Source organism: Tiliqua scincoides, chromosome 8, assembly GCF_035046505.1.
Source record: "Tiliqua scincoides isolate rTilSci1 chromosome 8, rTilSci1.hap2, whole genome shotgun sequence".
NCBI classification, from domain to species: Eukaryota; Metazoa; Chordata; class Lepidosauria; order Squamata; family Scincidae; genus Tiliqua; species Tiliqua scincoides.
The window spans coordinates 47,613,275-47,640,596 of NC_089828.1; the positions used below are offsets into that span (position 1 = coordinate 47,613,275).

Consider the following 27,322-nt stretch of genomic DNA (forward strand, 5'->3'; position numbering starts at 1 on the left):
ATTTAGCCATCGCAGCTCTTAACTGTTTGTGAAATTGAGCCAAAGTGAAGTTTCCACCTGGGTTACCCAGAAAATCGTAGTTAGGAAGCCATCCTACTCTGACTCTATCTTTTGTTCTCAATAGAATAAGAACTTTCAGCAATGCTCAAAATGTTTCCGCTTGATGAAGAGCCTTTTATAACTCTAAAGCTTGTTTATTCATCTACCCCAGTGTTTCTCAAACTGTGGGTCGAGACCCACTAAGTGGGTCATGAGTCAATTTCATTTGGGTGTGCATTTTTTAAAAATATACATTGGACTTGATGCTTTGATGGTATGTGACTGAGTTTGGAGTTACATTACAGATCTGTACTTTTAACAGACTACTATGTATATGCTTTTAACCATGATAGTCAATGGGGCTAACTCCATGGTAAGCATGGATAGGATTGCAGCTTTTGGGGTGTTTGGGGATTTTTTTAAATTAGTTCAACAACTACTTGGGAGGGTTAAGGAGGTTTCTACTTTATTTTAAACAACTTTTTCAATTTATACTTATTATAAACTTTTAATTTACTTAATTTATTTGATTTTGTTATATGGGGGTGTTAAAAATATTCCTGCTCGATTATGTCACTTCCTGCCACGACATCACATCCAATGGGTCCCAACAGATTCTCTTTCTAAAAAGAGGGTCCCAATGCTAAAAAGTTTGAGAACCACTGTTCTACCCCATCCCAAATTGGTTTGGTGAAGAGGTATCATTTTACCTGTTCTTAGAGAGAGTGATTTCCTAAAACACATCTGGTGCACTTATTATTTTTAAAAATGCAAGACTTGAATGAGGATCCAGCATCTTGGATTTTTTCCCCCCAACTTTTATCTAGTTTCACCCTATAGTTCATATTTTATGTTCATATATGTTCATATTTTAGTCTGCCTGCTTGACTCTATAGTTAGTAAATCAAAATTTGGATGGGTTGTTCCAGTCTGGTGATACTTGCCTTTCTCTCTAGCTTATCATGGACTTGCCTGTGGAAAAATGGAAGATTTATGTTACGCAGAAATGGTCTTTGCTGGCACCATCACTGAAAAAGAAGCTGTCTCATACAGCGTCACTCAGGGACATCTTTCTTCTCTCCTTGACCCACTTCCAGTAAGTAACTTCAGACATGCAACTAAAGTGTTACAGATATTGTCGACAAACCTGCAAATCAAGTCTCCAGCACCCCCAGACTCAAAGGTCTCTCTTTTCTCTCCCCCTCCCCCCAAGTCCTGAGGACAATGAATATTTGCACAACCTGTCCAGGTATCATTGTGTGAAGAAAGATCCCAGGTTGGCGCTGTCCTACAAAGAGAAAGGGAATGAAAGATTTCAGAAAAAGGCATACAGGTCAGCAGCAGCGCTATATTCCAAGGTAAGTATGTGGGTTTGTTGATGGGGTGATGACACTTTAAATCATGTCCACTTACAGGAGTAATGAATGTGGAGGAAGGAGTGCCCCCTTGAAGGCATAGTGATGTTTTGCCCCTGCATTAGTCCTGTAATATGGCTGATATTTGTGAACCTCCTCTCCAGTGAATTTCCATGAATTTTGCAGCTAGTACACATAGCCACCATGCTTAGACCGGCTCATCTTTCTAATCTTTGCAGGCCTTATCCCACACAGAGATCGGCAGTCCAGAAATGGCAGTATGTTATGCTAACCGTTCTGCAGCCTTTTTTTACTTGGGTCAGTTTGAGGTAAGTTTGGGTAAAATGTGTCATAGTTCAAGTCACGAGCAAGGCTCGAATAAATTTTGTCTAGTTTCAGTAACCAGACAAAAATGTGTTGTTAGCAGGAATCTGCCCCTCCCATTTATTGCATTCCCATGTATGTTTACTTGGTAGTAATTCCCATTATGTTCAGTGGGCCTTTCTGCCAGTTAAATGTACATAGAATTCTTTTAGCTGCAATCCTGTGCATGCTGACCTGAAAGTAAATGCGTCAGAGTGGAACTTGCTTCAGTGTTGTGCTGTTTTGCTTCTGGCTTTGTGCTGCATCTCCTGTGCAAAGTCAGGGACAATTGTATGCCTCCTTCCCTCAGTTCCAAATGTGGAGCTATGGAGGAGGTGAGTGGGGCCCCTACAATTATGATGGACTTCAGTGGTCAGACGTTCCTATTCCTGCTTCAACTCTAGACTGGGACTGTTTTGGTGCTGGACAGGCAAGGCATTTAAAGCATCTTTGGTCCCTATGACAAACTTTTCTCTAGAACTAGAGGGAAAGGCCAGGGCTTGTTTTGGTGCTGGGCAGCAGAGGCATGTTCTAGCCTTGGAGCTGGAGTTGGGGTAGAGATTTTTCCCATCTCTGCATTGTGCTCCCCAGTACTCTAAGCAACTGGAGAGGATGGTTTCCTTCATCTCCATAGCTCCAATGTAGAGATGGAGGTATGACTTCATCCACCTCACCATGGCAAAGCTAGCAAGTGTAGTTGTGGGTCCCTGCTCAGGAGTCTCTTCTGGCTGGAAGCTCTGCATTCAGTTATGTATCCCTAGAAGCAGAATTTGTTTACCATTTTTACATATAGGGTGTTGTATCCTAAACCATTATAATTAATCATGGACTTAGTCACAACTCACTAGACTTAAAAGACAATCCAGTGTCAGCACCAAAATGCACATTGTGTGTGTTTATATGGTACCTCCATTTACATGGTGCTTTAAACAGAATAAGGACAGGCCTCTACCCTGAGAGGCTTACAGTATAAAAAGACGCAGTTATAAAGAGAGAGAGGAATGGAGGCGGGGTAAGGCAGAGAATTTTATGTGGTTATTTCAGTTACTTGTACTAACTGCTGTACTAACTTGTAATTTACTTAGCTGCTGCTGGTAAATTACCAAAAAGAAGGGGTAGCTCTTTAAAAATGGCTATCACCATTTTGTCCTGCATGGCAGGTACTAAACTGCAAAAAAGAGCATTCTCTTGTGATTTGAGTAGGTGTTAGGTATCAGATATTTGTGGTACTTTGTGTACATTGTCTCAGTAATTGATACAGCAGTTCTATAAGGCAGATTGCTGTTCTACACATATTGCATCTAGAGGACTGAGGGTACAATCGTATGCATGTCTACTCAGAAGCCAATCCTAGTGTGTTCAATTGGACTTACTTCTAGGAAAGTGTGGATAGAATTGCATCCTGAAATAGTTACTTTCTAAAGCCTATCTGATGCACTTGTGGAATTTACAGCTTTGTACTCTTAAGCATTGTGCTGTACCAGTTCTCACTATGCTCACTAGTTCTTGTGCAAATTAAAAACTGTTGTTAAATGGCTGAACCTGATGGTGTGTTAAAGCTACGTACCATGTTTGGAGTTGACATCCAATATCAGTGCCCTGAGTGTGTTATCCTGGAGGCAAATTGGATTAATTACAGCAGGGTTTTCATGCAAGTAAATATATTTAGGATTGCATGTTTGCATGAAGCAAACTCTCAGCTTTGCTTCCCTTTCGAAATATATCATTTCCAAATAAGTATTTCTGCTCTACAGTTGTGTGGTTGTTTGCCTCATATTGTTAATAGTAGGGCTCAGTTGCAGAGAGAACTTTGCATGGATATGTGATCTTCATCACAGTCATGTTGGCAGGTGGAGATGGATGAGAGCTTGTTCTTAGCTATATATTTCATCATAGAATTGAGCAATGCAGTCAGTGGATATTTGAACACTACCAAAGTATTTAGTAGGCCTAACTTCTCTTTTTACAGGTTTGTCTGGAAGATATTGGGAGAGCACAGGTAGAGGGCTACCCAAACAGGTTGTATCCCAAGATTTTGCGACGGAAAGCTGAATGTCTTCTTTCTCTAGGAAGATTGCAAGAGGCAGCAGAAACCCTCAGCGATCTGGAGAACAAAATGTCTTTGGACCCAAATTTGAAAGCTGCCACCCACCAGATGCTGCTTAATAAATTCAGTCAAATGAAAGTGAAAACCTGTAAGGAAAAGCACAGCTTAGTCTCCCAGCCCACTGGACTTGATAGTGCCCAGAAGGACTTGGAGCACTGGGAAGAAAATAGTAGGATTTCATGTGCTTCTGCGTCACTGAGCTTGGACTTTTCTACATGCAAGGGGCGCCATTTGGTTGCTGCCAAAGATATTATTCCTGGTGAAATCTTATTGAGGGAAGAAGCATTTGTAAGCGTACTTTGTCCAGGAGAAAACTTCATACTTCAAGGCACCACTAAGGCAACACTGGATGAACAGCATGATAATGAAGATCTTCACTGCCACTGTTGTTTGAGGCAACTAGTGGCTTCTGTTCCCTGCCAGGGGTGCAGCTATGCCAAGTACTGCAGCTCTGTGTGTGCCCAGTTGGCATGGAAGAACTACCACAGGATCGAATGCTCCCTTGGGGGACTGCTTCTCACATTGGGAGTCCTCTGCCATGTCACCCTAAGAGCGGTTCTGGTGGCAGGCTTTACAGAAGTTTGCACTTTAGTAAAGCAGTTGCATGGTGGTGACGTAGTGGAGTCTTGCAAGGCAGTTACTAAGGGAGACTCTGCCTCCATTCCTGGCTGTGATGCTGATGGACAGTACAGCAGTTCTTATCAGACTGTCTTCAGTCTTTTGCCACATACTGAAAAGCATAGTCCTGAATTCCAGTTCCTCTGCAGTCTGTGCATAGCAGCCTTATGCAAGAGACTTGAAGACACTGGTCTAACAGCTTTAATTGTGGGGAAAAGTATATCAGAGTGTCCAGGAGAATCCAAAGCTGCCAAGACATCTCCTGAATTGAAGATCTTGGGAGAGGCCATGCTTAGGCATATGCTGCAGCTGCGGTGCAATGCACATGCAATCACTACACTCCGAGAGTCAGGTCCGTGAGACAGGTTTAGTTCTGCTTGATTCACTAGCCTGGCTGGATGCTTGATGTGATACTAAATACGGCTAATCAGCTGAAAGGTTTAAAGGTCTCCAAACTCTGGATCTCTCTTGTCCCTAAAACCTTTCACTTTCACTTAGGTTCTGGAGATGGACCAGTTGCTAGCAGTGAGCAGGTGCGTCTGGCTACAGCTATCTTCCCCGTGGTTAGTCTCCTGAACCATTCCTGTGACCCTAACACCAGTGTTGCTTTCAATGGCACCACTGTTGAGATCAGAGCTTTGCAGCCAGTCCTCAGAGGGCAAGAGATTCTCCACTGCTATGGTAAGTAACTTTGTTATTGCTTTGTTTAGAAGGGAGTCAGGTGGCCTGTTGAGCGAAGCCATGACATACCAAGATAGAAGGTCCTTGGCTTCTCTGTTTCTTTTCCTTTTTATTTATTTCTGTATTTATTTACTGCCTTTCTTATCATCTTTCTCATCAGATATTTCTTAAGGTGGTTTATATAAACTGGTTGTCCTATACCCAATAAAGGTTTTAACAATGTTGTACTGTATATAGAATCCTTCAGTCTCCAGATGGTTTTCTTCCACGGTGTAGTCATCTCTCTTAGCTGCTCAGCACTTGCCTCGATCTTTGTAGACAGTCACAAATCATGCCCAGGGGATCTCCAGTTGTTATCGCTCCTTGCTGACTGACATTTTCAACATTCCAGTGCGCCCTCTCACTGCAGCATGCATGTCAGTGTCTCTCTCACTGAGGGTCATGACCTTTGGCAGCAACTTCTGGTTGTCTCCCAGGCATATATTGCACTTCTGCTTAGCTTCAGGCAACCCAACCTCCTGAACGCTCCTGCCCATTTCCCCTTCATTACTGAAAAGGGGGCATATGACCCTATAAGCATGGATCAGCCCATTTTGTTTTTGTGACGGGCTTTAGAAATGCTGCAGAAGCACTGAGAATTAGTTTCACATTCCTGTGTAGCAGCTTAAAAACTAATGATTTTTAATTTTAATTGTTGTACTGAGATTTTAAGCCAGTTTTGAGTATCTAGTCAACAGTTTGTGAGATATCAACTTTTAAAGCATTATCAGCACTATTTTTCTGGATGACCAAAAAGTGTCTTGAAATTTTCCAGTTCAATGAAAATGCAAGTCAAAGCAAAGAATGTTTACAAACATGCATAAAGAAAGAGGAATTACGGTGCTGTGAAAGTGCACTCTCCATATTATGGGCAGATATCCTCTTCCTGTCTAGGACCAAGCCCAAAGAAAATTGGGTTTCCAGTGAAAGCTGACTATGGCCAGCACTGATTGACTGGCAATTAACATGCAGCCTAGAGCAGTTTTAAAATCTTTTTTTTTTTAAAAGCACAATAAATTTTTAAAAGACAAAAAATGAATATTAAATTGAATAAAGGCATGTGCCTTAGAAATTGTTTTTAACGCCTGGGAGCTTGCCTAAATGGTGGGGGGGGGGCAGTGCAAGACTGAATATTGAAATGGTATTAGAATCTTCATTGAGTGTTCCTTGTATTTTCAAAGCAAAGTTAGGAGAAACCTGGCCTCATACTTTCAAAGAAAAGAAAACAAGGCTGTTGCTTCTCTGATATACATTTTATACATATACCCTATTCTCTGGATTGTCTCCCTTCTTGGCTCTATATCCTCTGACATTTTTTGTCCTCTCTTAACAGGGCCTCACAGATGCAGAATGATAGCTATTGAAAGGCGCAAACAGCTCCTTTCTCAATATTTCTTTGAATGTCAGTGCCAGGCTTGCTTGGCTGAACTTTGTCCAAACTCCACCAAAAAGGCAGCCCCCCACAATGTGTTCTGCTGTCCTGACTGCCACATGCCAATGCAGGTAAAGTTGAAGTAGGATCCCTGATTTAACTTTGGACCAAGGAGCCATATCTTGTACAGGGAAGGGTTGGAAGTATAAGGCCTGCTAGTTTCTGGGCTTGGGAAGTTCTCTGTTCATGATCATGCAACATACTTGTCCTATGCTTCAAAGCCATTGTACGTACCTTTGGTTTCCTTGGGTTCTTTCACAATATCGCAGGTTTTCCTATAATCATAAGCTAGGATATGTGTGTTTTTATACTCTGTAGCTTCACAGCTGTATTGTCCTAGCAGTAACCTTTATGATTCTTTGTTTTTGCTTAAGTTGTATGACAGCTGCATGACCTAGAGCTTTATGTTTGTCGCAAAGTGTTAACAGCATTGATGAATGATACAATAATATTTTGTCATGTGGTACAAAGATAGTCTGGTTACCCTTTTTGGCATGGGTAGGCCATTGTCTCTGCCAGCTGTGAAGTTGTGAGATCTAAATAGGCTTATGGGCAGCCCTTGTTTTTCTGCACCATGTGGTTGGGAATAGATTTGATATAACTATGTAATATTAAGAGGGAATAGATCTGCTGCGAACTGTGTTTGTGCGGAAATAATTATAAAGTGGACTTCCTAGGGGAGTGGCATGCTCCATTGTTCTAGTGAGGCCTGCAAAGTCCTTGTCCCTGAGGATCGCTTCCAATGCCAGCTACATGATCTTCAGCTGCTAATTGAGACAGCCTTGGAGCTTCTTGGAAATGGCAAACCAGGTAAGAGTCTTCTATCTCTGTTGGCTGACAACTTTACACAAGTGGAAAGAATCTTGTTCTTGCCCACTAGATGGCAGCATTACTTTTGAAAGAGGATAACTAGCATTGCCAGTCCTAAATAAAAATATGAGACTTTCAAAAACTGGGACAGTGTCTATCCCCAGATAGCTAGTATAGAACAATGGCTTAGGGCCAAACTAAGACAAGCACTCAGGTGTGCTTACAATTGGAAGTACCATTTATTTGTTAAAAACAATTACTGGAGGCAGGGGAGTGACCCTGGTTGGAATACACAAAGAGATTTGTTCTTCCCTCACATGCCATTTTAAAGGCAAAACTTCCCCCTGGAGCAGTGATGTGCCCCTAAAGTGGCAATTTTCCCCCCTCAAATCAGTTTTGGGAACTGCCTCTTTGAGGTTGCATTTTTTTAGCTTTAGAATCGTGCCAGGGGAAAAGTAAACTTCCTTGCGTATCTCAGTCTCTACCAGAATACCCTGTGCACACACAACTCCATGCAGCTATTATTAACCAATAAAGGTGCTCCCAATTGGAAGGGTGACTGTGTAGGACATGTTTATGTGCACAACTAATTTGATCCTGAGAGTGGAGGTGTGAACCAGGAAACCTGGTTGAAATCTCTCCTTGACAGTGAATTCATTAGGCATCCCCTAAGCAAGACATTTTCTCCACCTCACCCCATCTACAGTACATTGATAATAACATTAACTACTTTCCTGGATTGTTGTAAAGTTTGCTGAGATAATGTATGCTTGAGTTGGTCTCATACACTTTGAATTTGCAGGTCAGTCGGTGGAGCTGCTGCTGAAATGCAGGCTGGTTGCCAAGAGATTTCTCTCTCCAGAGCACTTAATCATTGGTGAAATTGAGGATCATCTGGCACAGGCATATGTGACCCTGGGTAAGATACCCTTTTAAAATAAGCCCAGGGTAGATCCCAGTGTGTGGCCTCCATTCCCTCAAACCACCTATGTCTAGGAAGACTAAATTTCCTGATTAATAAATCCTTAAGAGCCCTGTTGGGCTGGATCCTGCTGGACTAAAGATCCTCCTAGTTTTTCCAGCAGTGGCCAGGTAGATGCTTCTGTGAGGTCCATAAGCAGGGCATGAGAGCAGCGGCACTCCCTTGTTGTTTGTTCACCAGCAACTGTTCAGTGGTGCACTCCCACAGCTAACAGCAGTTGATAGACCTCTCTTCTCCATGAATTTATCTAAGCTTTTGCTTGAGCCCTGTAAGCCAATGGCTATTACCACATAAGATAGCAATAAATTCTATAAGTTAATTATGTTTAATGTGAAGAAGGGCTCTCATGATTATCCAGGACCTACTGCCAGTCTATTTAATTGAATGGTGCTCAAGTTCTCTCTTCCCTCTGGGCCTCCCCCTAGCCAGTTTTTTTTTCTAAACTAAGAAGATCTAAATGCTTTAGCCTTTCCTTGTGAGCAAGGTGCACGCCTGGCTCATCCATAGCTCAAGCAATGACATTCACATCAAGCAGTGAGTTGGTGGGAAGAACTGAATAGGCAAGTGAGCCCTACAACCTATCTCTGCTTGCTGCCTTTTTCTGGTGAATCTCTGGGAATTGGAACACAGTGATCCTGCCCCCTTATTTTTCTCCTTACTCTCATTGGTTGGTTGGTTGGCAACCTTCAGTCTTGAAAGACTATGGTATAAGCCTATAGCACCCGGTATTCCCAGGTGGTCTCCCATCCAAGTACTAACCAGGCCTGACCCTGCTTAGCTTCTGAGATCAGACGAGATCGGGAATGTGCAGGGTAACAGTTGCTGCTGTACAGTCTCTTAAAGCAGAGAGCATGGAGCATGCTAGGTAGAGTACTCTCAGCATATTCCACACTTCCTGCTTTTGTTCTGTAAGGGATGCACAGTTTATTTCAAGTGAGGGCCATGGCACTGTTTCCTCAAGCAACCCAATACCTTCAGCCAGCCCTGAGAACATGCATCAAGTTTTCATAATTTTGGTTGCCATTTTCTGGACCTTTTCCCACTCTGTAATATCCTTTTTGAAATGAAGCAACTGTAATTGTACAGTTGGCTAAATGCAGCTGTACCGTAGATTTATGAGGTATTATTATACTACCATCTTTATTTTCTCTCCATTTCATGGTACTCCCTAGCATGGAATTAGCTCTTTACTGCTACCACTTGACATTTTCTTTGTGCTATGCATCATAGCTCCAAGATTTCCCTCCCTGGTAATTCACTGCCAGGTCAGGCCGCCATCTATGTATATTTGAAATTAGAATTTTTTTCCCCAACTTGCACCACTTTATGCTTAACATTTTGCAATTTGTATTTGCATGTACTTTATTAAATTTGTATAAGTTGTTGGTTCAAATGTTAACAAAATCCTTTTTTTTTTTTTAAGTGGTGGGATGGGTGAGGTATGGAGGGAGTGGCAATGAAGGGAGGGATGAGATGGCTGCTAACTACATACAAACAAACCAAAATAAATAGAACAGTATTGTGATTAAGCAAAAATGTGAAGCAGTGACATTGGGGGACATAATAAAGTACTGCTTCCCTAACAGAGTGATTAACAGCCCCCCCTTTTCCTCTCTGTCACCCAGAGAAATGGCAGGAAGCAGCAGGGCATCTGCAATGCAGCATACAGATCGTAGAGGCCCATTATGGTTCCTCCAGTGCAGAAGTGGGTCAGGAGCTCTTCAAACTGGCACAGGTCCTCTTTAATGGGTAAGCATCCCACCATCACCCCCTTTGCCCTGTTGTGGTCCATGAGCTGTGTGTTTCAAAATGGCAACGTGTAGAAATACAGCAGCAGGTGGCGAGTCCTCTTGGGAGGATGTGTCAAAACTGGCCTGGAGAATCAGCTGGAATTTTCACACATGAATAGTTATGTGCCTCAGATTCAAAATCTCAGTCCCACAAGTGGACTCAATATCCTCTCTGGGGAACAGGAGATTAGCTCCTTGAGTTATAGGATTGGAAGGCATCTGTGGGATTACCTAGTTTAGTCTGCTTTCTCAAGACAGAAGATCACATAAGCATCCCTAACTACACATTTTGTGGAAAAACCTTAAAAAACCACCTCAGTTTGCTTCATTACTGTATTGTTAGGATGTTCTTTCTAGTTGTCACCTTTCTAGCACCCCTTTTTTTCTTCTTTTTTTGAAGTCCTTTTAAATACCAACTCCTCCCTTACTGAGTTCCTTTAGTTTCTACTGCTTCCAGGCTCTTGATAATTGTGTCTCAGGGAAGAGTGGGTGACTGAGTATGTATTCAAAGTGTTCTGAGTTTTTGCTGAGGGGAGAGTGTTCTTAGCCTTTTTCAACCTCAAGCTCCCTCTTTTTGTGGCCAGGCGAATTGTGTTGGAAGCTTTGCACACCATTCAGAAGGCTGAGAAAGTCTTATCCGTACACTTTGGTACCCAGAGTACCCAGGTCCAAGAGCTGCAAGAGATGAAAGTCTGCCTGGAAGAGTTTCTTGGAAACCTTAATTGCAGCAACAACTAAGATGTTCTAACTGGAAAAGATGCATATTGCACGGTAAGACTGCTGCCTTAGCAAGGAATGGAGTCTGGATAATACATTTTTATTACAGCCCTTGTATCTTTGAGACTTAAGAGAGAATTTTGCAAGACAGGTGTACATTAAATCGGCAGAACCTGCCCTATAAGACTGAAAAACCACTCTTACCTGGGTTTGCTTGTGTTATTTATGTATTTATTATCTGAAGAATTCTTACCTGCCCTTCGACCCTAAAGAGAACCTCCCCAAAACATTGAAGCTTCCCCATGCATTTTGCAGGCTGCAGTCTTTGGAGGTGGGGTTGAGTGAGGAGAGATAAGGAGAACATGTGAATGGTGAAAGAGACCATCATGCTTGTGGAACTGATGGGAACATCAGCTGAGATTCAAAGCACTGCAAATCTTCTTCTACAAATGTGAGATCTGGCCTGTTTAGTTTCCTCCTTCCAGTGGCAGCAACCATGAAATCCTGTCACTTTGTGGGGAAGAGATGATGAGTTTCTGAAGTCATTGGACTGGAAGGTAGCTATCAGATCACCAAATCCAGAGACATTTGTATGCATATGCAAAGCACTTCTGCATAAGCATAGATTGAGGACTCTCCGGACAGAATCTAGTAAGCTCAAAGGGGCTACTACTGGAAGGGAAATTTAGTAATGCCCTCATGTGTATAAACAAGCACTATGAATGCATGCATGGCTTTTTTTGGATACCAGTTATGGGACACTGATGAATAGGTTTGGCAGAGTCTTGTCTGAGGGTTTCCCTAGATAGTACACTTCTGGAAGCTGAGAAGGAAAACTAAGAATAAAGACAATTTTCTCTTTGCTTCATGCTTTCCAGCTCGCCTCCGCTATCTGCTTTTGCACACTTTCTCTGTCAGTACAAGATTCTGGGCTAGGTAAACAATTTTTGTTGTTGTTGGGGCATATTAGAGGCAGAAGCTCTTCTATTGCAGCATGAAAGCATAACAGTTGTGGGGCAGTGACCCAGTGTGGCAGAGCAGCCAGGCCCTCCCACCTGTTTCTCAGGTGGCTGCAAGCTGCTCTGGTGGGGACAGGGAGTGATCTAGACACTCCGAGGGTCTAGAATTTTTCCAATAAAAAGGAGAGCTCCTGTCTCATTGTCCCGAATCACATAGATGAAAGGCCTGTCCAGGTGGTAGTTTATGGTCAGGCCTGCAGCCACTGTCTCTGGAGCAGACATAGAGCCTGCCCCATCTTCATTCAGTTCCAGAATTGCTTTGTGCTGCACGTGGGAGAGCTTGATAGCCTTAACAGCAATCTTGCTGAAGTCAGGAGTTCCAAAGAGTGCCTGGAGCCCTGTGGAGAAAAAGGATATCTCATTGTCTGGGAAGAACAGAGCAGGATCTCCTGTGCAACTAGCAAAAAAAGTGGTAGTCTTGAGGAAACAGAGACTAGTGGAAAAGAGGTAAGAAGGCTGGAAGAACCCAATATGATTATTTGAAAGTTAAGGTTGAGTGGACACTTTCAAGAGGTACTAGAATGCTAGTTCTGACAAGGCATAAGAAGGGATCAGATCAAAAGTTGAGTATCCTGCTTCCCACTGGCCAATTGGAAGCTCACACATGGGGTCCAAAGGCAGTAGCCCTCTCATGTTGTTGCTCTCCAGCAACTGATATTCAGTGGCATATTGACCCTGAATCTGAAAGTTCCACTTAGCCATGATGACCTTCTGCTAATCCATTTAGTTCTAGATAAGAAGAACTCCCACCAGTTGTTACCATGCTTTTCAACATACTTTATACATTCACAAGTGATATGGACATGATGGTTCCTTCTTTTTCTGTAAACTTTTCTGAACGTTAATAAACAAGGAACTAGGAAAATAGAAGTGGACATTGCTGACCATTAGCAGTTAGAGGTCATTTCTGATGGTTTGCTTAAAGCTGAACTTTGCATTAAAAGAACAGGAGTGCTTGATAGATCTCAATGAATTTGTCTAATCCTGCTTTAAAGCCATCTAACCTACTGGCACTGTGTTTTCTGTAAGTTTAATTATGCATTGCCATTGTGTAAAGAAGTACTTTCCCTTGTCTGTCAGAAATCACCTGACAATTAGTTTCATTAGATGAATTTGTGGTAAGAGACTTTGTCAAAAATGTTTTGGAAATCCGGAAGTCTACCAAATCTGCCTTTCTACATGCCTGTTGACTCTCATGACCGAAAAAAACAATTGGTAAGGCAGGATATCCCTTCATAGATGTCATGCTGACTCTCATTTAGCATGATTTGCTCTGCCTGATAATGTTATCTTTTAATCATACTTTTCACCAATTTAATTAAATGTAAACTGGCCTATTAGATTTGAATCTCTCTTTTAAAATCAGCACTATGTTGGCTACATTTCTCTCTTCTGGAATGGATGCCATTTTTAGCCATATTGCATATTTTTTTTAGGAAGTCTGTTCGATATTTGAGTTATTTAAGAACTCTTAGATCCCATGTGGGCCTGGTGCTTTTTAATTGCTAGTAAGTCCTAAAATGTTGTTTCTTATTGCCTCCATTGACCTTCAATCTTCCAGTAAAACTAACTGGCAGCAGGTTGAGGATGGACAAAAGGAAGTAACTATAGATTACATTATCACATGACATTGTTAGTATTATAGTTACCTTAAAAGGGGATTAGATAAGTTCATGGAGCTTTCCAGTGTCTATTGGCTACAATAACTTGATGTGACCCTCTATATTTGAAGGCAGCCTGTCATGGGCTCTGTTGTGCTTAGGTTTTTTTTCCCTAAGTAGCAACCTTTTGCCCCTGTCTCCTACTTGACATAGCCTCCCTCTGAGACAAATAGCAGGTCAGGGCAAGATACAGAAGCTCCCAGTTTCCCCACAACACAGTCTGACCCAGATGAACTCTTCCCTACTATTATGCAGCTTCCCTCTTCAGGTGCTATATGCAGAGAGGGGAGCCAAACGCATAATTGGCTGTTGGTGTCACTGCACTGATGACCAGATGCTGGGTTGAAAAACCTGTTGCTGTCACTAGAACTGGAAAAATCCTGGCTGCCCCACAATCGGAAATATTTCATCAGCTGTACTTATGAGCTGCATGGTGTTGCATTACTGCCTATGGGCTCTTAGAATAAAACAGTTTCCTATTCTTAGTGGAGTGTGGTAGCAATGCTTATGCTAGCCTGCCAAACTAGAGACCCCTCTTGAGTACATACGCATTTCTTGAAGTGTGTCTGCAAGCCCAGTCTCAGAACTCAGTTTGAGCCGGGGCATGCTTAGTACCACACTGACGGTCTTCAGCTGCTTGTCTATGTCATGCACAAATTCCGAGGTGAGACTTTCTTCAATTAGCGTCATATTCTGGGTCACGCTCTCAGGTAGAAAGAACATGGCACTGACACTTCCCATCAGGGGCAGCTGGGCAATCTGGTGTGAAAGTAAAAGAAAGCAAAGGGTTAGGCAGTGAAATATCAAAATAGGTTCTGCATACTCCTTATGGCATTGAATCTTCCACTCAATCAGCCTGCAACTCCTTAAATTCCCTGTTGTGTGTGTCTCCAGTAGTATGATGCACAGTCATCTTCATCCACTCTTTTAGCATCCTAGATGGCTTCAAAAATATCAGAGGAGGGGGAATCCCTCTGTTTCCAACCTCTGAAGCTCTGTTGCCAGAGGGTGAGTTCATTCATTTAATTTATATTCTGTCTTCCATGATGGAACTTGCAACAGCATACATGCGGCTTCTAGGCTGACTACCATCTAGGCACTGGCCAGCTCCATACCTGTTTAGCTTCAACAAGATTGCTTCATGTGCCTTCAGATTGTGCATTGGAGTGGGATTAAGGGTTGCAATTCCTTGGCATTCAATTGTGTGAAGAAAAGAGTGTTGGTTTACTGATGGGACACAGCTATAGATATGTGGAGAAGGGTTCCAGGGTTGTTTAAAAAGCAGAGGAGGTTTGAATTTGCCTAACATTTTCCCCACATCTTTAGGCACACTCACATTACGGATCTCAGTCTCCAGCCCAGCAGCTGGAAGTATGCTATCAGCAGAAGCCTTTGAATCAGAACTATTGCCCTGATAGGTGTTTGTGAATGAACTGGAGACACATTCATTTAAAAATTAAAGAGTCTCATACACCAAAGTAGCCCCAGCTTCAGCCATTTCTGCCCAACATTGTATATATGCAACAGGCGTTAAATGTATACACCTGTGGGTTGGGCAGAAATGGGTTAATGAGCAAAGGCTGTAGTTAGTACATATGTAGCATACATTCATAGCTTGTGTAGCTACTGTGCAAAGTGCTGATCTCCACAGTTCTGGGGGGGGGCATATTCAAAGCAGGTTCTGTGCGTGATCTTGGACAGATGATAGTTTCAGTTCACTTCTCAGTAAAAACATTGATAAATGAGAATGTTTGAAGGGGGTTGTTGGGAAGAGCCGCCTTGGGTGCCCTTCGGGGAGAAAGACGGAATACAAATCCAATAGATAATAAATAAGAGAAGGCTAGGACAGTAAATAAAAAGATGCATGCTAAAACTGCAACAATCAATTTCAGTGCAGAAAAGTATGCATTTTTGTTTGTTTTGGTTGTGTGTATACATGCACCTGTCCTTAACTACGGATTTAGGGGTGGGGCAAAGTAACCAGTGAAGGATGAGCCCATTGTCCTCTTGCACTGACCTTACAGTTGAGTTCTGAATCAAAGCCGTATTTCAGGATGGTTCTGGGGTCTGACATCATGGGTACTTTCACCACCCTGTCCTCATCCAGGTGGAAGTTTTGCAACTTGGTCAGCGTGGGGTCAAATTTGGTCACCCACTGTCCTATTGTGAAGAGAAAAGAAAACTTGGATTGAGAGTTTTCCCATTTTCCCCAATTAAAATAAGCTATTGGAATAGCAACTGCGTCTGAGGGCAAGAATCTCTTCAGAGGGAACAAAAGAGCAACAAAATGGTGGATAAGGTTCACTATATGTGAAAAATGTTTCATATGGGAGGGAACCCTAATTTTACATAGGTACTGATGGGAGTCCAAATTTCCAATGAAAGGATCTTGGGATCGTGGTTATCAATGAAACCTCTACTCAGTTGTGGAAGCTGTGAAAAGGGCAAATAAAACTACCACTATTATAATATCTTCATACAAATTTGTAGTGCAGCTGTGTTTGGCATCCCATGCTCACTTCTGGTTGCCTCGTCTCCAAAAAATGGTGGACACAGTGGGTGTCTGGCTGGATTACTAAGCCCCAAAACTTAGGTCACTTTAAAGAGTGATTTGACACTTTCACAAAGGAGAAGAGGTCTACAAAGAGCTATTAGCTGTGATGGTTAAATGGAACCTCCATTGTCAGAGGCAGTCTGCCTCTGAATACCATTTACTGTGGGGAGCAACAGCAGGTAGTGGCTGCCTTCATAGCTTGCTTTTGAGCTTCCTCAAGATATCTGATTGGCCACTGTAAGAAACAGTGCTGAATTCACTGGGCCTTTGATCCAGCCCATGATCCACCTTGTTGTTTCAGTCTAACATAAAGGAATTAGAAATATCCTTTTGCCAGGTTATTCATTCCATTGTTAATTTTTTTTCCTAACCTCTTTCATGAATAACCTTCCCTTACCTTTGAAATATGCTGCCCCAACCATGAGGATGCTGATTCCATTGGGTATGTCCCTCAGGAACCTAGTGACCTTCCCACCGGTCCGCTGCTGTACCCAGGTGTTGATCTCTTGCAGATCCGCACGAGCATTCCCACTCAGTACTTTGGGACGGACCCCGTAGGATTTGTCTAACGCATTCACAAATGCAATTTTCATTCTCAGTCCTGAGGGATACAAGAAAGATCCATCACACTTAGTACTTGAGAGGAAGTTTGTGGAACAATGCCAACCCATAATAATAGAACCATAGAGTTGGAAGCAGCCAAACACTGATGTTGGGTCATCTGACTATGCCAGGCTAAGAAAGAGCTGCTTGCCAAATCTCCAGTTTGGAAACCTTTCCAAGACAGTTTTGACCACAAACAACTAGCATTGGTATGCTTTGGCAGGCTAGTAACTTTTGTAGACTAGTAATTTTTCCTAAATTAGTTGTGAGATTGACCCACACAATCAGGGTCACAGTGTTCTCCAGTAGAGAACAAATACCCTATAGATAAGACCTTTTTTTCCCCCTTTTCTGTGTAGCCAGCAATCTGTGGGCTAGAGAATTCAGTTATAGTGGGTAAATAGAACCATCTCCTATTTTCAAATCAGGTTTCCACAGCCTTCCTTCCACTAGGTTTAAAGCCTTGGCATCCACAATCCTAATTGTTAATCTGCCTGCAAATGGGGGGGGGGGGTAGCACTTCTATATCTTCCCCCCAAGATTCTCACCACTTCTCTAACATCCTTGCCTCGTGTATTTTCAAGCACCAGGTTACACACAGGAGAAGAATGTGGGGGGATTCCCAACAAGACTACACAGTTATAGTCACAGAAGTCCTGCATTTGGCACTTCAGTTTGACATGCTTGTATAATTTAGGCAAAATGGGGAGGGGTGATTTTATTCCCTTCTAACCAATTCCTACTCACTGGATAAGGAGGTACTTTTTAACCAGTGGCTGTTTTATACAGCAATACCTTGACTTTCATCCATAAGAACAGCCCCACTGGATCAGGCCATAGGCCCATCTAGTCCAGTTTCCTGTATCTCACAGCGGCCCACCAAATGCCTTAACCAAATCCACTTGACTTTCATCACTTTGCTCTTTCAACTGTTTTCAATTACTGTATAACCACATTTCAAATTTAGTCCACACACTTCCCTCTTTTGTCCGATTTCATTTAACCTTCCACAACGTTTGTCCATGTTCTTATGTTTATTTTTCATTTATTTCTGTTTATTTAGGTTTTGCATGCATTCGCATGTGTTATGCATTCGCTAGTTACTTACATTTTCCACCAGCCAGAATGAATTTGCAAGTTAAATGAGGCTATACCTTTTGACATTCATTCATTTTTGACTTGCCTCCATGCTCTGGTCTGATGAAAATGCAGGGTATTGCTGTAGTTAGCAAAGGAAGAACTCCTCTCCCTATTCCAACCCAGCATAGCATCTTTTCTAGTGGCTGTTTGTGGGTGCCTCCCCTAAAGCTGAAGATTGAAGGAAAGGGAGCAATTTGTTCTTCTTTTTTGGCTATATAAACCACTGCTATTTTTATTGTTGTTGAAAAGTATATAAATATTACCATTAAAGTACATATTAAATGAATACTTTTTTATTTCTCAGTGGGAATCATTTGAATGAAATGACTAAGGAAATTCTCTGTCTGTGCTAGAAGTCTGCTGTGTGACTGAAGCAAAGGGCAAACTACTATAGTTGCAAGGAATCCTCTCTGAAATTCTCACTCTGAGAGGCTGAGATTATGAATGGCTACCGTACCAATAGCCTCAGCTCCATTGCTCAGGAAACTGATTGTCTTTACTGAAGATAGATCGGGTAAAACCTACTACCCACTTAAGGAATCTTATCAGATCAAACATCCCCATTGGGATTGTTTCTGTCTCCTCTTTTTGTTCAGTTTTAAATTTGAATGATTTGATTCCTGGGAGAGAAGATACTACTTGCTGAAACAGAATAGCAGTGGTCATTCACTATGCTCTTGAGTGCCTCTTGCCGCCCCCCATGCAGCCCCAGCTCCCATGAGACACAAGCATAAAGAATACGTCTCTCCATGATGAGGCGAGAGGTGCTCTTCAGGCCTTTGGAGGGTGCCGTGATGCTGGCCACTAGCTCCTTGTATATGTTGTGGACCTCAGCTTTGTCAAGCAAGTCATAGTAGAGAGCACGAGATATGATGTCTTCAGTTCGTTCTCCAGCACCTGTGAAGCACAAAAAACTTCTGAGAATTTTTCTTTTCCAGAGTGGGTGATGCTGGAGCAGAATGGAAAAGAACAGACACTCACCAAGTGAAAGGCCAGAGAGAGCAGTAGCTATACTGAAAGGTGACAAGACAACGTTGCCAGTGGGCACCCGGCTGGATTGCTGACGGTACAGGTCGTAGCCAAAGTTGGAGACAGCAGCTGCCAGCTTATTCAAAGGAACCTTGTAAAAGGGGTCCTCCTCTTCCTCTGTTCCTCCCGTGTTGTCAGTGTCAGGATGGGCAGCATCCTTTGAGATACGGAATTTGCTTTTTGAGTAGCAGTATTGAAATGGAGAGTGTTTCTTTTCTAAGTGTGCCCTTCATGTTTTGGGACTAGGTTATCTGAAGGACCACCTTCTCCCATACATTCCAACCCAATCTCTTGGGTCATCTGAGGGGATTCTCCTTCAAGTACCACCTCTGTTCCAAGTTAGAGGGATGGTGATACATGGGTGAGCCTTCTCCGTAGTAGAGCCACAACTGTGGAATTCTCTTGTGGGGGAATGAAGAACTACCCCCTCCCTCAGCGAGAGCTCAAAACATGTCTGTTTTGTCTGATGTTTGCATTATGGATTGATGTCTGCCCTCTGTGCTTCTGTAATGGTGCTGTGGCTTGGTTGCTTTTCTCTGAACCAAATAGTTACCCTCCCCCCCCCAGACTCTACAGTTTTGCTTGGTTTTCATTATTATTTTTATATATTGTACCTCTTAGAATCTTGAAAGCTGCCCTGGGCATTTGCTTTGGCATGGGAAAGGTGGGATATAAATTTTTCAAATAATAATGAGACAACTCTGGTGGATTCCCTGAATACAAAGGTGAAAAAAAGTCTTCACTCCCAGTTTTCCATGTGTTTCATCCAGCTTGTTCCCAATTCATATTGTTGGCTAAGTTCATTTTTCAGCAAAAACCTATCTGAAGGTATATCTTACCTTCAGAATGGTGATTAGCATTTCAGAAGGTTCCTAAACCTTGCAGACCTACCTGTCGGCTGCTATGTTGCTCACTGACCGCATCCTGGCTTCTGCAAGAGACAGCTAGGAGCCCCACCCACAGAAGAACCACCAGACTCTTCATGGCAAGGCCTGGAGGAGGAAAGAATGGACAAATGTTATGGTATCCACTTCAGTCTTTGATCCCAGCCTTTCCTTAGAGTCTGAGCTTTCCACAATGTGGTACTGAGACAAAGAACCTCAACTTCCCAGAAATTTCCACTCTTATTATAAGGGGGGGGGGAGGAAATCTTTTCTTTCAAATATTGCTGTAAAGTCAAAAGAAAGGATTTCAGTAGGCCTCAGGCTTCCCTCCTCTCTTGAGCCAGCAGAAACAATAAAATGATGTGCTACTTACCACTTGCCTTGTAAAAATTCCTAACAGCTGACTATAAAAGTTACTGTTCACATCCAATACTAGACACTGCCTAAAAATCCAAATCGAAGCTGAGGTTAAAATCAGTCCACAATACATTTAAGGATCTTGTGGTTTTAACTTCCCCCATGAGGACAATCTTTCACCTGAGGTCATCTGTTGGGGGAGGGGATCTGCCTATGTGTGCCACCATTAGCTGAAGCTAATAGGTCCGTGGCAATGGGGGGAAGGGCTTCTGTGTGGTGACAGGAACTGCACAGTTCCAAAGCAGTCATGGACAAAAGTGGAAAAAAAACATGTAGACTGCTTTCCTGTAGGAATATTGAGCCTCCACCATTACATCAGCCTAATTTAAGAATGTCTTTCTGTATTGTCCATCTGCCAACATTGAACACACAAAAAGACAGCCATTATTGCATGAATTCTGTTGCCAAATGTTCCTTCCTCTTCATAACTTGAGGTTGTTGTTATTATTGAGATTCTCATACACAGTGTGTTTGTAAGTTCTGCTCTGGCATTGCAAGTTCATGGAACAATTTTGACCACAGGGGTACCTGTTTCACCTATTATTAGCCCTTCAGGTCCTAATGGAGCAAGTGGGCTTGGATAAGGTCCCCTTGGACGAAGAAAGTAGATAGACTATTTTGCAGATTTCTGGCTTTAACTCCTCTCTGCTGTTTGCAGAAGGGGAGCTTACATCACACTGCATCTAGTCCAAAGGGTAGCGTGTAACCCCAGCAAGACACGTGTGCCTTGTCCCTGATAGCTGGCGCCACAAGGGCTGTGTAGAAACAGTATTTATATGTTTTAAACCCTACAATTAAAGGCAAGGCAATCCTAGGAATTAAGGCAGCCAAACTGGCAAACCAGCACATGCATTTCAGATTAATGCAGCCCTGGAGTCTACGTTTCAGATGGTAACAAAACCACAAAGGCTTATATCTGGAGAAGCCCCTTCCCACCCATCTACCCGCCCTTTGCAGACAAACACACCAAAGCGCTTTCAGTGTCCTGTTCTGGATTACCAGTACTTCCTAGAGCATGGATGTGTAACGTATGTAGTGTTGCTTCCCTTCATATATTCTCAGCCTAACTCCTTAGGCTAATCTCCAACTGAAATACATATACTGTATCTTTGCTCATATTCCTATTGCCTCTCCTTTTCCTCTGATCTTTCCCAGAGCTGAAATTTAGAATATAAAGTTCAGGACAGGGATCTGGCTGGTTTGCTTAAGCTGTACTCTATTTCTACTGAACAGATGAGCTCCAGTCATCTAATAAGGTGATGGTAGGTCTCATCACTACAAAGCCCTTAAGGTGAGTGAAAAGTAACTTGGGAGCAAACTGTCAGCCAACTGTGATTTGCACAGGGAGGGCCATCTGCTGTGAACAGACTTAAAAGGATGTCTGCTCTGGAGCTTGATCTAGTGGTCACAACCATGTTTTATTCTGGAGAGAGGGCCTCAGAAGGGAGATCATATGTCCTGGATTGATTGTTAGCACCAGCCTCAGAATTTCCTGTCTTTGCCAAGAAGCTGCTCCAAAGTCTTGCTGCACTTGAGTGTGCCTAAACATCTGGATCCTATTAGCAAAATCCTGAATCACACAGCCAAAAAATAGGAAGGACTTCTACTTTCAGCCAAAGTTGGGTGGTTCCTGGGATGCTGTTTTTCTCTGAATTGTTTCTGTAAAGGAGAAAGATATCATATACTTTGTGAAGAAGGCACACTTGCCCTGAAGCCAGGATGGAAAAGGAGCTGAGGTGGTGCTGAATGAGCATTCTTAAGAAGTACCAAAATCAGCTCCTGAGCTAGGTGATGGATGGTCCTTGCCACCTGGAAGCTTTGAATCAAATGCAAGTTTCTTTGAGAAGGTGGGTTGAGACTTAGTTCTGCCAGGGTGAAATTCTGTTACCTACCAGAGGTCGCACACTTGCAGATTGGCCCCCAAGGTGCACCTACATAACTGCATTTCAATAAAATCTCATCCTGGGATTTCTTCCTCTGAATGCAAAATACAAACAAGGGAGCCAACAGGACTAAAACATCTTTCAGCCAGTAGACTTGGAAATGGCCCTCTCTCTGGACTCCATATTTTGCCTTAACTTTTTTTCCTTAAATTTTTTTCTTTTGCCATGATGATACTTATAAGTAAGAAGAAACAAGTTGGAAGCAAAGAGAAAAAATTAACACTGCTTGTCCATGACCTCTAGGAGGAGAAAGCACACTTGTCCCCTGGTGGTGTTTCTCACACCAGTCTTTTCCTATGTGTCTTCCTCACAGTGTTGTACTAAGAAAAATTCCATCCTTTCAGAAGCACCTGACCCCTCTGTCATTCCGACCTCCTTGTCTACTGGTTCTGGCCCCCCAAATTTCAGTTGCCTGGAGCTGCTTCTTACCTCAGGCTTCTGTCCTCCACTGTCGTTCTTCTTGACCAGACTGTGTGTGAGAGAGCAGGGAAAATGTAGCACTTATAATGGGACCACATCTGCTTGCGCTGCTTCCGAAGCTTGCCAACACGCTATCCCAGCCCAACCATCAGCAGGCTTCAGGTTACAGCATCCTAGGGCCCTCTTAAAGTGGCCTCCTCCTATTTTTGACACTCTGCTTAACCAGCTATATCAAGCGTTTTGTGAACCTCTTTCTGAAGAATTGCTAACTCTACAACTTTTTAGCAAGACAGTATCTTGCCCTGCTGAGCAAATATCTAAGAGTACCTTTCCATCATAAGTGGCAGGTGATTACTAGAGATGCCTCCAGAATGAGTTTTCAGGGAACTTGAAACAGAGCACCCCTCTGTACATGTGTAAATAGCTGCACATGCTCATGTTACAATTGGCACAAGATTATAATAAATCAATCAACCACTGATAACTGTTTCATAGGCTCCAGTCCACCAGAAACAAATGGAAAGCTGGGAGCTATACTAGAAAATACTGACCTCGTCCACAACGTTGAAAGATTGGCCTGAAAATGCGTAGACAAACCTAGGGGCTTAGTAGGATGTCTAGTTATTAAAAAGGAGGATGTGTCTGACAGCACAATTCTAAGCATGTTTACTTAGAAATTGGTCCACTTGAATTAAAGGTTCCCCTGTAATTTAGCATAGGATTACCACACATGTGCCTCATTTTGGTGTCAGCCTCTACAAGAGAAACATGGATTTATTTTTTTTAACGAATAGTAGCATGTTCCTCTCCCTGACTTACTCCAATGGAGCAGAAATAGGATCACATCTAAATTCCCCTACACTGACAGAGCACAAGGATATGCTAACAGAGTGAATCTGAATATACATTATGCATTGTTTTATAAACCTTGAGTGTACATGTGTTCCCCCCTCCCCCAAACTAAAAGACTCCAAATGCTTTTCTCCTTCTAGGGAAAGCGTTCCAACATCATGATCATTTGACTTGCTTTTTACACTCTTTCCCCAGCTCTTCATATCCTTTTTGAGAACTGTGTACACAGTGTTCCATAAGAACAGCCTCACTGGATCAGGCCATAGGCCCATCTAGTCCAGCTTCTTGTTTCTCACCGTGACCCACCAAATGCGTAAGGGAACACACAAGACAAGAGACCTGCATTCTGGTGCTATCCCCTGCAGCTGGCATTTTGAGGCATCCCACTTCTAAAATCAGGAGCTTGCACATACACATCACAGCTTGTAACCCATGGTGAACTTTTCCTCCAGAAATTTGTCCAATCCCCTTTTAAAGGCATCTAGGCTGCACACAGCTGCACCATAGAGGTGTACTGGCAATTGTATTTTCAACCATTTCCTAAGAATGCACATCCTGGAGGGCCAAACTTGCAACAGAGGCCCTAATGTGCTTGTTTTTTATTTGGAAAGTAGCTGTGTAGATAGAGATCAGGACTGTGATGCATTGGAAGGGGTTTTAACCCTTTGCCGCACCTACTATTTGCCCCAGGAAGGAAGATGCTAGTAGGACATGCAAATAGCCCTGGGGCTGCAAAATGGATTAGAACTACAGCAGAAACAAAGGGTTATTGAAGCCCCTCATCCCACACTCCTGATCCAGATCAATGGCCCCATAGCCACTAACAGAAAAACAAGCACAACAGAGCCAATTATACAATTTATGGAACGTATATTTGACTGACTGCAACTACACTTTGTGGTGATGTTTACTCAGCTATCCACTACAACCTCAAGATCTCTCTCAGGCTGCAATCCTAGTCACACTACTGAGAGTAATCCCTACTGAACACAATGGGACTTAGTTCTGACTAGACCTGCATTGGATTGTGCTGTTAATCAGTGTCAGTTCAGACCCATCAGTATATCTATGGTTAGGACTTTTTTGCCATTAGTTCCATTTACAGCCCAATCCTAACCAACTTTCCAGCACCAATGGGGTGTACCTGGCATTCTTTGGGGGGGAGGGGGCAGTCAAGCTGTCCTCTGCGAGGTAAGGGAATGTTTGCTCCCTTACCTCAGGGCTGCATGGGTGCTGGAAAATTGATTAGGATTGGGCTATTAATCTCATAGCATTGCACATTCACCCAGTAGAGAGTTCCTTTTGGAGCCCTTCAGAATCTGCAAGTTCTCATTTTTGAATAATTTGGTATCATCTCCAAACTTAATCACTTTAGTGCTCACCCTGGCACATTAAATACCGTCAGTTTATTTCTGTTCTCTGTTTTCTGTTACTTAACCACTTACAAATGTAGTGAGAAACTTAAAAACATTTCAGAAGTTCAAGTATATAATATTCACTAGATAATCCCTATCCAGGGATGACATTCCAAAGGTTGATGAGGCAGGACTTTGCTGTAAACCTTACTTATTCTTCCTCAGCAAGGCTTATTCTTCTGTGTATTTAATAACACAGGCCAACACACATTTTGCTTCCTTAAACATTACACCAATTCCTGGGTATATTTGGGGTGCCGATTCCAAAAATGGCATCCGTTTTGCCCTATCACATCTAGTTTTGGAGACACAGCATATCCTCTTTAGTGAATGGTTCAAGCAGCTTCCTCATGAGAAACCATGGTGTAGGCTTCCTCATGAGGAAGCTGCTTGAACCATTCACTAATGAGGCTATACTATATTTCCAAAACTAGACGTGATAGGGCAAAATGGATGCCATTTTTTGAATTGGCACCCCAAATTCATATCAAACCACCATAAAGTTTGGGAAAGACTTTTCTGACCTTCAATTTTGTAGACCTGTGTAATTATTTCTACCAATTTAGGCTGCAATCCTAATCACACTTTCCTGAGAGTAAGCCCCATTGACAAAATAGGACGTCTAAGTAGACCTAGTTAGGATTGTGCCCTTCCTCAATCAGACCTTAGGCTAATGGACCCCCCCATCCCTTTTTAAAAATCAGTGTTAGTGTGGCTATCTTCCAATACTCCAGGTAAGGATGCTGACCTTAGGGGCAAGTTGCATATTTTTGTTAGAAGATCAACAATTTTACACTTGAGTTATTTGAGAACTCTTGGGTGTTTGCCATCTGGACTCTGTTAATTTTAAATTTGTTAATAAGCCCTTGAACTTCTCTCTTGTCACTGATATTTGAAAGTTCTCCTGAAATAAAACCAGAAGTGGTCCAACTTCTACAATAATTCATTAATTTCTTCATCATTCAGCAATCTTTTGACACCATTGTTGTGTTCCTTTTTGTCCTCCTAATTTGGGTTAGACTTTAACTTTTTAAAAAGAATTTTGTTGCCTCTTATAGTTTCCTTGATTCTCCATGCTAGTCATGCTGGTATCCTTTAATTTGGGGTATACTGCACAATCTGTGTGGGGGGAAAAGACTTCTAAAGGTACAAGAGCATTAAAAAAATAATAATGTTCCCAAAACATTGTGCAATGGCAGTGTATTCTGTTGGATTTTTCCTCTATGTATAGACTTTCTCTACCCATGTAAGTTGTAAATAATAAAGTTGCCTACTCTGAGCTTGCTGTTGTGGTCTGCATTCTTCTTGGTTTATGTGCCCCAACCTCTGTCCCTGGAAACAGCATATTTCCCTCTCACATTCCACCACCACAGATGTGTTATCTGCAAGTGCATGAACGCTGTGTGGTAGCAAAGCAGGACTTGAACTCTTTTGGGGGGAGACTTATGGGAGGTCTCTAAAGAGGGAAGCACTATTGTCTATTCATGGCAACATGTTTGTGCATTGCATATGAGAAGAGGTGTGGACAATCAGATGTCACCATGTGCTATCAGTGTTTTCAATATATGCCTAGTGTGGGGGCATGGACAGAACACATCACTTTATCAGACAGATAGGAATGTAGCTCCCAGGGACTCTCTGAGGGTGGCTGTTACTGTGGCCATTCTTCTTTTTGGAATTTGCTAGTGGGAGAGAGTAGGTTCAACAGCCACATTATAGCAACACTGGTTGGAGATAAGAGACCAGCAGTGTAGCACAGCCATCCTGTAAGTCTAAATAAAAATTAAAAGGAGCAGAAACATTCATTCAGAATAATACAAGATTTGCTTAACAAGTACAGACAACTACATTTATGGCACAGAAGAGTTGAGATCCATGTACAGGTTGAGTGTCATTATTTTAGAGGGTTCCATTCCCAGGACTCCTGGTAACTCATGGATGGCAAAAAAACACTAAAGCAAATCAATTTAAAAAACAGTCTCTTTGCTCTGGTGATTGAAAAACCACCTTGCTGACCTTTTCAAATGCACACAGAGGCAATCAGTCTCTCTCCAGGCGCTTAAACTTCACTAGGAGGCAGTAATCTCTCCCTTCACCAGGAACCCCAGGGAGGGGAAAAGAACTGAGGAGGTGATAATCGCTGCCATTTAGCCTTCTTTCACTTGCTCAGGGTGAAGGGAGGAGTGAAGCTGGAGAGAGAATGATTGATGGCCCTCTCATTAATGAGACTATTGTTAAAGGGCTGTTTTCCTTTAATTTAAAGGGTACTTCTAATAGAAAAATCTGTGGATAATTAGGTTATACCTGTAATCACTTGCATGACTATCTCTCTGCAACAGTAAAAAGCAGTTTTTTAAAACTGATTTAAAAGGAAACATTTTTCCCCTTCTCCAGGGACCAACACATTCCTTCTCATTTGCAGTGGCCATTCATGTTGAGTCAAATCAAGTCA

General features: G+C 42.5%; 2 protein-coding genes and 1 pseudogene across 2 annotated transcripts; 1 reads left to right on the forward strand and 2 right to left on the reverse strand.

Moving 5' to 3' along the window:
* Positions 1-1,001: 1,001 nt before the first annotated feature.
* SMYD4 (SET and MYND domain containing 4) lies at positions 1,002-19,495 on the forward strand. The gene is made up of 11 exons (XM_066635848.1): positions 1,002-1,135; positions 1,253-1,397; positions 1,634-1,723; positions 3,727-4,834; positions 4,981-5,163; positions 6,536-6,705; positions 7,312-7,444; positions 8,247-8,363; positions 10,052-10,175; positions 10,801-10,987; positions 18,849-19,495. Exons 1-10 carry the CDS (start codon positions 1,002-1,004, stop codon positions 10,952-10,954), a joined length of 2,358 nt encoding a protein of 785 aa, XP_066491945.1. The 3' UTR covers positions 10,955-10,987; positions 18,849-19,495.
* On the reverse strand, positions 9,137-9,256 carry LOC136659667 (5S ribosomal RNA; annotated as a pseudogene).
* On the reverse strand, positions 11,152-22,644 carry SERPINF1 (serpin family F member 1). Its single transcript, XM_066635849.1, has 8 exons — positions 22,613-22,644; positions 19,858-19,931; positions 18,892-19,096; positions 18,652-18,807; positions 16,565-16,768; positions 15,631-15,773; positions 14,162-14,372; positions 11,152-12,290 (listed from the first exon to the last, which is right to left on the reverse strand). The coding sequence occupies exons 2-8, from the start codon at positions 19,921-19,923 to the stop codon at positions 12,037-12,039; spliced, it is 1,239 nt and encodes a 412-aa protein (XP_066491946.1). The 5' UTR covers positions 19,924-19,931; positions 22,613-22,644; the 3' UTR covers positions 11,152-12,036.
* Positions 22,645-27,322: the final 4,678 nt, after the last annotated feature.

Bases quoted from the DNA above. Each gene is read 5' to 3' on its own strand.
- SMYD4 (XM_066635848.1), top strand. From the start codon at position 1,002: ATGGACTTGCCTGTGGAAAAATGGAAGATTTATGTTACGCAGAAATGG. The intron at 1,136-1,252 runs GTAAGTAACTTC...CCTCCCCCCAAG, and splicing joins CTCTCCTTGACCCACTTCCA to TCCTGAGGACAATGAATATT. The intron at 7,445-8,246 runs GTAAGAGTCTTC...TTGAATTTGCAG, and splicing joins TCTTGGAAATGGCAAACCAG to GTCAGTCGGTGGAGCTGCTG.
- SERPINF1 (XM_066635849.1), bottom strand. From the start codon at position 19,923: ATGAAGAGTCTGGTGGTTCTTCTGTGGGTGGGGCTCCTAGCTGTCTCT. The intron at 18,808-18,891 runs GTGAGTGTCTGT...TGTGCTTCACAG, and splicing joins TCTCTCTGGCCTTTCACTTG to GTGCTGGAGAACGAACTGAA. The intron at 12,291-14,161 runs GTATGTACTCAA...TTTTCTCCACAG, and splicing joins AGACACACTTCAAGAAATGC to GGCTCCAGGCACTCTTTGGA.